A 10,884-nucleotide genomic window follows, 5' to 3' on the forward strand; every position below is an offset into this window, starting at 1 on the left:
CATTCTTGTATAGTGGGCTAATGATCCATGGTTTATATGAATTGTGCTAAACCCATAAGGTGCTCCATGGATAGTCCATGGAGGTTATAAACCCATGGATCATGGAATATGGAAAGCAATGACAATTAGGGTTTACATGGTGTAACCCTACTTGTGACACAACTATATAAAGACCCCATGACTAGCAAAATCGGCCACTACAAGAAAGTACAAGAGGGATAGCCGAATTTTAAGTGTTAGTAAACTTCTCTCAAGGTTATTCCAAGTGTTGTGGTGTTGTGTGAGACATTTAAGGCATCACACTTGAGGTGCTAGGCTCACAAGGTTCTCAAGGAATCCAAACAACAAAAGGTATGTACTTTAACTAGCTATTATGGTTAAAAGTTCCCCATGTCATGCTAGTTAGGTTAAGAACCTTGGAAAATCAAATTTGCATGTATCTTAGTAAAACATAGATCCAAGGTTTCTAGGGTTGCATATACACCTTAGGAGTGTTAGAATGCTCAAAACCCTTCAGTTTTGACTTCCACAATAATTATGTTATGGTATATCATATTATTCAAACTATCCACAGTCGATCATACTTTGGAAGTAGGTATTGAATCAAGACTATCATGAATTTGGTTTGAAGATTTGTCTCAATGGTATTAGACATAGCAAGTTTGTTGCAACATTCATGAGTCTCATAAGGTTTTAGTATTGGATTCAACCCGCGCTCACTTGTATCACTTCATGGAATTTATCTCGAGTGATCGTGAGACGATAATATCATATAAGTCTTCAAACCTAGATATATGAGTTGTTGACTATGAATTTGTTGTACATTGATAGTACGACAACGCATCGGTAACTCGATATTATAAAGCATGTTGTTGTGTACAATTTGATAAATAGTTATTACAAGCATATACTATCGAAGTTTATCTGTTCCTTTTAGTCCTTGGAGGATTAAATGCGATATCTTGGGCCCCTCGATGATTTTGTTTTGACCTATGTACCGGGCCCGGTCAAAACTAAATTGATATGTTCGATTAAGTTCTATGTCAAACAAATCGAAAACCAAGAAACAAACTGCTTAACAATAAGTATGACGTTGTTCCATGTATTTGTCCAGCTGATGTCTTGAACAAAGGATTATATGATCATTTATCTAAAATGGAGCGTCTGAGTTTGACAGAGGCTTTTAAGAGCTATGATTGCTAGTCGATGTTTTAATTCATACTTGCAGTTATAGTTATTAGACTTATCGAAGTGGAGACTGTTGGATTTAGTGTCTAAGCCCATAACTATAATTGGTATGTACTTGACCCAAGAGTAGCATGGTCCAATTGGGTTGCATGGCACTGGAACAATCTATATGATGGACTTTTGAGAAGAGGATATCTATGATTTGTTAATATATTATAAGTTCTAATATATTAATATGAAATAATATTATTTAATTAGTATTAAGCAATAATTAGTTTGGAATGAATTATGTGATCAAAAGAGACTAATTAAATATAAGAGGTTGATTTGGTAAATCATTCATTCTTATAAAGTGGGCGCTAATGATCCATAGTTCTTCATGTTGGGCTAAACCCATGTGGTGACCCATGGATACTCCATGGAGGTTTTAACCCATGGAGCATGAGGGATATGGAAGGTCATTAGGTTTTACATGTGTAACCATAGTTTACCACACTATATAAGAGACCCTAAGGCTACCAAAATTGGCACCTAAGCGATAAGAAAAGAGGGCTAGTCGATTTTGAGTGCAAGGATACTTCTCTCAAGTTCTTCCATTTGTTGGTGGTGTTGTGTGAAGCATTTGAGGCATCACACTTGGGGTGCAAGGATCTTAAAGGCTTAAGGAATCAAGCTACAAGAAAAGGTATGTCATTCTATTAGATTTTTGTATTACATACACTTCATGATATGCTAGTTAGGATGAAACCTTGGAAGAATGAAATTTTGCACGTATAATAGAGAAAACATAGATTTAAGGTTTCTAGGGTTGCATGCACACCTTAGGAGTGTTAAAATGCTCAAAACCCTTCAACCATAGCATCAACCGCTTCACCACTCAAGTCACTACCAACCTCTTCCTATCAATCGCATGCTCTGTACTTCAGGAGACAGGAAGTAAATCGGATCTTGTTCCCTTTCGAGACAATAGCTGGTATGAAAAGCATTGGCGACATCTGCCAACCATCTGCTACTAGCAATGGGGTCCCTAGCCCCATGATAATCTGGAGCTTCATAAGCTCAAAATTCCTGAATCATCAATGTATGTGTCCGTATCACGGCTGCTATCTCAGTGAAGAATGCACTCAGCCTCTCATCACAAATCTCTAAAATACCCTCCTTGATCATACTGAAGATCACAGGAGTCTGGTAATTGATATTGCGCGTACTCTCATATGAAATGAATGATATTGCACATACTCTTAGATGGAATGAACTCCCTCATCTGACCATCAAGCTGTCCAGCTCCAGAGTCCGAGCCTGATCCCTCGCTGGCAGTAGAATTGCCATCTGGTCTACCATATAGCGTCACTATGCTCGGTAATATACCATCACTAACATCATAATACTCATCATAACTTGAGGGATCTCGCACACTACAAGTTTCCTGGATTCATCTCAGCCTTCCTTGATTCGAGTATGGATCCTCTGCTTTCAGTAGTACATGCCCATACTACCTTCCACATCTATCCGTACTTTCCTCATGAACTTCCTTCACTCCACCAACTGATATTGCTCTCTGCTACTCTCATCCTAGGCTTGCCCTAGGGTAATCACCATCCCACTCTCCGCCATCAGGTGCATAAGAAGTCCATGTTTCTTCCCCTAACTAGCTTGCGAATACTGTTACATATTACTCAGACTAGATAACTCTTTGAATGAGAGATCCTACCCTACAATGGTTAGACTCAAACAAGAGCTGCGAAATAGAGCTAGACCTAACCTTCTGAAATTATTTACTCCTTGCAATATGTAACTTAACATATTCATTTACTAGTTAGTGAAAGACAACCAGAACTCCTAAAAGCACAAAGCAAACATCATTCGGACATTGAGTACACATAATCAAGCATATACTACTCAGGCTATGATCCTAACTAATCTGTACTAGCATGCAGTTCTCATAAAACTGAAACACATAACAGGCACATAAGGCATCCTTCTTAGATCCTTAGCCTTAATCTAGCATGCAATTCTCATAAAGCTGGTACACATATCATAACATAAACTTTTATATGTAATTTGGGAGTACTTACTTGAGCTCGGTTGATTGCATGCACCACACCCTTTTCTCGTTTTCAAAATTCTCTTGCTTTTCTAAAATTCCTTTCTTTTCTCAAAATCCTTTTACAAGCCTGGTTTTTCTTTTGAAAACTTTTATACCAAACCCTTAGTTTGAGTTCAGACATACCCGAAAGTGTGCCTGAATCCCTTAAACCAAGACTCTGATACCAACTTGTAACCTCCAAAAAATACAGACCAAAAATTCCATTTTAAATCCATTAATAAAACCATAATTATCATTCATCATATGAAAATCATAAGTCGTGTAACATAACATCTGTCAAATATATCAGAGTATAAACATCCCAGGCTAAACAAGTGGTGTGTGCACTGCAATCATCCCGAGCTCCTCTTTTGAAAACCGAAGTACCTAAAACAAAAAATGAAAACTTGTAAGCACGAAGCTTAGTGAGTCTCCCAAAACTAACACATACCATACATATAACATGCAACTAGGAGATACAATCCCCACTCACTCTCATGGAGATTCGAGCCCTGCCCGCACTCTGCTGTTTGGGAGATTCGGGCCCTGCCCATACTCTGTTGTCTAAGAGATTCGGGCCCCGCCTACACTCTGCTGTCTAGGAGATTCGGGCCCCGCCCACACTCTGCTATCTACGAGATTCGGGCCCCGACCACACTGAGCTACTATCATGCATACAAGTATCATACATACAACAAGTATCTTTAACTCTATCAAGCAGGCACATAACTATACTCAAATAACATTACGAGATTTGGGCCCCGCCCACACTTGACTACTAGGAGAATCGGGCCCCACCCACACTCAGCTACTAACATATCACATATACAGGCTGGACTTGGTGCCTTTAACCTTTTCCTACTAAAAGGAAACTCACCTCACACTTCTAAAGTCCCGTTGACAAAACCCTAGCTGTTGGATGACAGATTCTTGAATCTGTCAACATCAAAATAACACCTAATTAATAATTGGGTTCCATCACATATATGCATAAGTCCATGCTTGGGGTAAAGAATGCTTACCCCTATCTTAGCTTGATTTAAGCCCAAGGCCCAATCCAAAGGCCCACAAGTTAACTATGAGTCAAAGCCCAGTATATGGCCCAATTTTCCAAATTGGGCCCAACCCTCTACATGGTCTTCACTTAAGGCCCGACCGTTTAGTCCAATCCAAACATTTAACATTCTAATGGCCCAACATCATATAACCATCAAGGCCCAAACTATGGCCCAATTTTCCAAATTAGGCCCAAACCTTCATATGGGCCTTACCCTAAAGCCCATCTAAATATTCTAGTTCATATAATAATTCTTGGATGGCCTATTATTGGCAAAATTACTAAAACCCAATAGAAAGCCCCAACTCAAGGCCCAAGTGAAATTAGGGTTTCACATAAAATGACAATTAGGGTTAAGTGTTTCTCACTTAACCCATTAAAGACTTAATCCATTAAGTCCATCACTCTACTAGATAAATCATATGGCGTGATTAGGGGTAATTCATAATTCCATTCCAATGGCCCAAAAGTAGGTCCCAATAAGTCCAAGGCCTATAAATCCAATATTAGGGTGTTCTAAACCCTAATTAGGGTTTCCAACCCCATTTTAGCCCAATAGGCCCAATAGCTAGGTCTTTTGATCAATTAAGGTTCATTAGGCCCATTAGGGTTTCATTAGGCCCATTAGGGTTTTAGTCCCTTTGTCCAAACATCCCAAACGAGTCACAATACAAACGAGGCACACCGCCGCCCGACACGGCGACCGGTGATGGAAGGAGGCGGCAGCCACCACCTCATGGTGGTGGTTAGGGTTTCTTTTCATTATTCTTTTGCTAATTACAATTACAACACTTTAATCCAAAACTAAACACACACACTAACTAACATAAACACACACACACACACAACCACCCTAGTGATGGCCGGCGGTGGCACGTGGTGGCGGTGGATTTCATGATTTTCCGGCTAGACAAAACATGCACAACACACACTAACAATGGAAAATATAGCCACACACCTAAACACATAGTAAAACACGCACACAACCACCTTCCATGGTGGTCGGTCACCTCGGAAGATGGCAGCAGATGGCGGCGCGATGAAATGGCCATGAAACAGCTGCAACGACGACAGTGGCTAATGGTTTACGACCTCAACAGTAACGTATATCCCTTCCCGACTCGAGACCACCTTCCAAACCATCGACTAGGCAGCAGGTGGCGTTGGAACAGGTTGAAATGGCGACTAAAAGCCATTTCCGACGGCAACAGTGGCACTCGTGGTGTCGATCACCTCAAGAAGGACAGAAATGCAAGACGAGGTGGTCCAACTGAGAGATTCTGGTTGTTCGCGACCTGCACTTCTTCGTTCACAGCTCATACTCTGATCTCGAGGGTTTCTCGGGCCATTTCCGACATTACAAGCGGCATCAAGTGGCTACAACTTGCTTCCCGTTGTTTCCGACTGAACTACGCTCCATCGTCGGTCTCCGTCTCCAACAACAACAGGAACGACAACAACAGGGCTTGATCGATGGGTTGCGTCCTCCACACGGTGGTGCACGGTGACTATGGAAGAGATGGTGGCGGCGGGAGGAGAAGGAGGGTGGAGAGGGTGGGGGTTGAACATTGGTTAGGTTTAGGGTTACAAACGACAATGAAACAGTTAAATATTGTGCCTTATCAAACTTGCTCACATAATGGCAGGAATGGCCCCTCTCCATAACAATTTCTTTCAACTTAGGTCTAACACTTACCAATTAGCCCCTTAGCCCCAAATTCTCTTCAAATGAAGTCCCAGAAGTTACCATTTAGTCCATGCCTTCATAAATACTTACAAAATCAATCCGAAACTTACACTTTTAACCCCCTAACTTCTAAAATAGTAGCAATTAACTCCTTGAGACCAACCCTGGATATATATTATCGATTTTAGGGCTACTATATGTTAATTAATTAATTAATTTAATAAACGGGGTGTTACAAAAATGAATAAATATGTGTTGTATTTATAGAAGAGGTTTAATGTTGTTTGAAAATTAAAATAAAAAAAATAAAAAAAAATATGGCATTTACTCAACACCCAATCACATTTTCCGTTTGCATTCGTTGTCCCAACCACGATTCCCCACGACCACGAACCACCACTTGCCACCGGAATGGTGTGCACGGTCGTGGTTCGTAGCCAGCTAGACCACGAACCCGTCGTTGCAACCATACCGGGCGGCCTTAGCTTGTTTTCTTTGGGTAATTTAAATACTCGATCCGGGTATTAATACTTTTTTTTTAAGTATTTGGCTTGTCAGTCATATTGTACATTGTTTGTGTGCTATAACTGGTCTTTTTTTCTCTGATTTAATGAAACCCATACATCGTTACTAAAAAGTTCGAGACTTAGTTGAATTTAGTTGTGCACAACAGTTTTCTTTGTTTTAACGAAATTCACATCGATTTTGATTTGATTTTTAAGTTAGGGATTTTAATTTGCTTTTGAATTTAGGCTACCGGTTTCAATTTGGTGTTCACACAGTTTTAAGTGTGACAAATAATCTAAAATTTCATAATAAAAAATAGAAAAAAAAAAACAAATAAACAAAGAATTATTTATAAAAATATCATATTAGAAACTTTAATATCATTACACAACCATGATTTTTTGAACTTTAAGAAAATAACCGCCAATCTTGCGAAAAAAACATGCAAACTCGCACTATGTTGATTCGGACATAAATGGCATCCCGTTAAACTTTCACGATTATATTTTGTTTATATTAACAAAAAAGTTATCGGCCCCACCAAACAAAACTCAATACTTGTTCGCAAGCAACTATTTTCATCTCCAGTGTTGATGTTTTGCTTGTTTTCGACGTAAGCTTCAACCATGTCCACTAGATTCATAAATTCTATTCGCTAATTACTCGCTTGAGCCTTTATTTCCGTCTACTTAAGGGTTTGGAGATCATAAATTTAAGTTTTTGTGTGGTTGTTACTATGTATTTGTAGGGGTTCTTCTAATTATAAACTTCTACCATACGTACTAAAGTCATAATTTCTACTCGTTAACTACTAGTGAGCGCATCTATTTTTCTTTACTTAGGGGTTTGAAGATCATAACTTTAGGTTTTTGTTTGGTTATTGTTATGTAGTTTTTGAGCCCCTTCAGATTGTAGGTCAATCATTTTTATCTTGATTCGATTGCAAAGGCGGACACAAAATTTCATAGTAGGGGTGTCACGGGAAAGTCAATGGTTGCACGACAGTAGAAAAAATAAAAATTTCGAAAAATTTTCCACTGTCTATGGAACAGTCAGGGGTTGTCGGTGCCACCATGGACCCACCCTAAACTGCCAATGTTCGATTGTGTTTCCATACATCAACACATAAGTAAGTCATTTCCCTAAGTTGATTTCGAGTACTGCCTATTCACCAACAGACCAATTTTTTTGCCATTACTCCATGTATTTAAGATAAACGACAATGTACAAAAAGGAAAGCAAACTGATTATAATTATCTCTGATCGTAAAGGAGAAGTCATCCTAGCCTACGAATCATCATTAATGTTTGATCTATTGCAAAAAGACTCACGGTTTGTTCTATAACATTATTGTTTGACGATACAACCTCACATGTAAGAGTTTGTTCTATAGTATTATTGTTTGATGATACAACTTGAGTGTGTAATCCTATAAATATACATTAGAAAAACTTCTCTACAATACATATATTATGATAAGGCATTTTTAAACAGGATAATTAGCTAAAGCTTTTCTTTGAAACACGGATAATCATCCATATCAATTTTTAAAAAATTGGACCAAAACTAGTTCCAATCAGAAAGACCAAAATTGTAATTTACTCATTAAATTATTTAGAAAAAAAATAAATAAATAGAATACAAAAATGTTACGCTAGATGTCACATGTAACCACCTTATCAAATTCAAATGCGACAGCTATATGTAAAAGGGCAGTTCTTAAACTCGTTTTAATCATTATTAGCCTTCGAGTTGACTCTGAGTTCTGTAAACTAATCTCCAACAATCCATCAATGGCGTCCATCAACCGATCACTACTCATCGCTTTAATCTCAATCCACCTCACAGCCACCGCCATCGCCACCGAAATCCACGATCTCCTCCCGGAATACGGCCTACCGAAGGGCATCCTACCTAACGCCGTCGATTCCTACAATATCTCCCCCACCGACGGCGCCTTCACCGTTCAGCTCAAACGCCCCTGCTACGTTAAATTCGAAGATCAGACTGTCTACTACAGCAAGAACATCGAAGGCAAGTTGAGTTACGGATCAGTCTCTGATGTTTCCGGTATTCAAGCCAAAGAATTGTTCTTGTGGCTAAGTGTTACTGGTATGGATATGGATTCGGGTTCTGATATGCTCGAGTTTCATGTTGGGGCTTTGTCGAAGAAATTGCCTGCTGATATGTTCCAGGATGTGCCCGATTGTAAGAGCAAAGCTTACGCAGATGATGATGAATCCTATTCTCAATCGATTTAAATCGAAAGGTAATTCTGTTTTATGCCAAGTGGATCTGTAGTCTAGATCAAAAAGATACTCTTAGTTTCTGTAAATAAGATGAACGACTTCAATTATGACAGATTCTAAAGTTAATTGGTATATAGATGTATATTGATTAGTTATCTGATTATACTATAACCATACTGATCATCAACACAATTTTAACTGTTGCAACTTAAACGAGTTCATTGATTAATATACTTAATTTATGATTTTAGTTCTGCAATTAAGTCACCCTCTTTGTTCTTGACCCCATGATTGATCGTGTCTCAAGTTATAAAGGATCATGAATGAAAATTGGCAATGGAAGATTCTTGAAGAACTTGAATTTCATTCATACTATTGAATTTTTTTGCAGGGATTTTGAGCAAGATTTCGAGTCAAACAAATCTGTTCCAAAGTGTTTTATGATGTAACTAAGTTCTGCATAGTAAATATTTTCCTTTTGAATGTCGTTTCTATGTAAATTCTCAATTGGATTAATAAAAACTTCTATTCCTTTTTTATGTTTCTAACTCTATCTTTTGTTCAATTCATTTTTCCAAACATAGAAATTTGATTGTGGTATTAGTTAAAGATGAAAACACTCTTTTCAAAATTTATATTCTAAAAATTTCGTAATGAAATTTTTTATTATTATCAAAGTATAATAAGACACAAAATGGTATGAAGCATCAAAGGAAGAAGATACAATTATAAGAATCTAATTGATTCATCAAGTCGATAGGAAACAACATCTAAGAGTACTCCAATAAATTAAATGCTCCGAATTGTGAGAATTGTCATTAAAAACCTTTGTTTTTTAGAAAACCGAAGTACCTAAAATGCGAGTTTAAAGATGAGAAAGAGATGGGGTCGGAATTTAAAGATGAGAAAGAGATTCGTCACCATATGTCACGGACTTATCTGGAACTTATGGAAACTCAGGAATGACCGTGTGTTTAAAGGAGTATTCGCAAAGCCTGGAACTGGTGTTGAAGCAGTAAAATCAATGGTGTATTTTTGGTTAAAATGCAGGAGTAAACAAGTAATGTGCACTTGGGAAGAATGGTCAATATATCCGTTTGGGTGATATCTTTAATTTTCGTTTGTTGTTCTTGTATTTACTTTAGTTTGAATAATGTTTCCGTCTGTTGGTTTGTTCCTTCACTAGTTTCTTGCTAGTCGTTGGTTCTTTTTATAAAAGTTGCCGTTTCCAAAAAAAACCTAAAATGCGAGTTGGATTAGGTTTGATGATTTGTGTTTAATTCTTGACTAAATTTTTTTGTGTGTATTTTTACTTGTTATTGTCCCATGAACATGTTTCAATATTTTTGAACTCCTTTAGTTTAATTAAGTAAGTTTTATGTATGTTCGTGTGTATTTATATCATGTTTTTACTTTACAATATGATGTGGAAGTTAGGAAAATTTTCTTTAGTAAACAATGTGTATGTTGGTGAACTCATGTACATTAACATTTTGTGCATATGAATTGGATCACATTAATATTTTGGACAATTCCATCTTCATATAAACATATGAATTGGATGACATTTACAATACGGATGTGGCGGTTGACCTTTTGTGCATTATGAGATAAACATATTTTCATACATATATTTATAATCTTAGTATGACACATTAGGGTATTTTATATTATGTCTAAGCTAAGTTAACTGATCCCATCAATTTAACTTAACTTATTGGTTTGATGCTACCAAGACGATTTCTTTATGCTTAGTTGATCCATTAACATTTTGTACTATTCCATGCTTAATCCAACACAATGAGTTACTCAAATAAACCAAACTTTCGGTACAAAATAAACCAAATTACACACATACAAAATCGATTTCTTCATTCAAGAGTACTAATAGTAAATACACAGCTGCCACTAATATGATGATTAAACGTTCAAATCAACAATAACTACACTATACGACATGTCATCGGTGCCTATCATAACGGTTAAATGATTTTTTTTAATGGATAAACTTGGATTTTATGTCCCTAAACTATTAAAGGATTTTATGCCCCTAAACTATTAAAAAAAATTAAATAAATAATCATTTAAAACAAAAACCAAAAGTTTATAA

The 10,884-nt window shown here is 37.3% G+C and overlaps 1 protein-coding gene across 2 annotated transcripts; it reads left to right on the forward strand.

The window, feature by feature from the left end:
• Positions 1-8,205: 8,205 nt before the first annotated feature.
• Positions 8,206-9,997, forward strand: LOC145037342 (DUF538 family protein, putative (Protein of unknown function, DUF538)). 2 transcript variants are annotated; one of them, XM_078985991.1, is made up of 2 exons: positions 8,206-8,794; positions 9,614-9,997. In XM_078985991.1, exon 1 carries the CDS (start codon positions 8,319-8,321, stop codon positions 8,784-8,786), a length of 468 nt encoding a protein of 155 aa, XP_078842117.1. In that variant the 5' UTR covers positions 8,206-8,318; the 3' UTR covers positions 8,787-8,794; positions 9,614-9,997. The 2 variants fall into 2 exon arrangements, with proteins under 2 accessions (XP_078842117.1, XP_078842112.1); XM_078985986.1 differs by lacking the exon at positions 9,614-9,997 and adding an exon at positions 9,166-9,322 and having other exon boundaries at positions 8,209-8,794.
• The last annotated feature ends 887 nt before the right edge of the window (positions 9,998-10,884 follow it).

This window comes from Lactuca saligna, chromosome 1 (assembly GCF_052625555.1).
Source record: "Lactuca saligna cultivar CGN05327 chromosome 1, ASM5262555v1, whole genome shotgun sequence".
Lineage (NCBI taxonomy): Eukaryota > Viridiplantae > Streptophyta > Magnoliopsida > Asterales > Asteraceae > Lactuca > Lactuca saligna.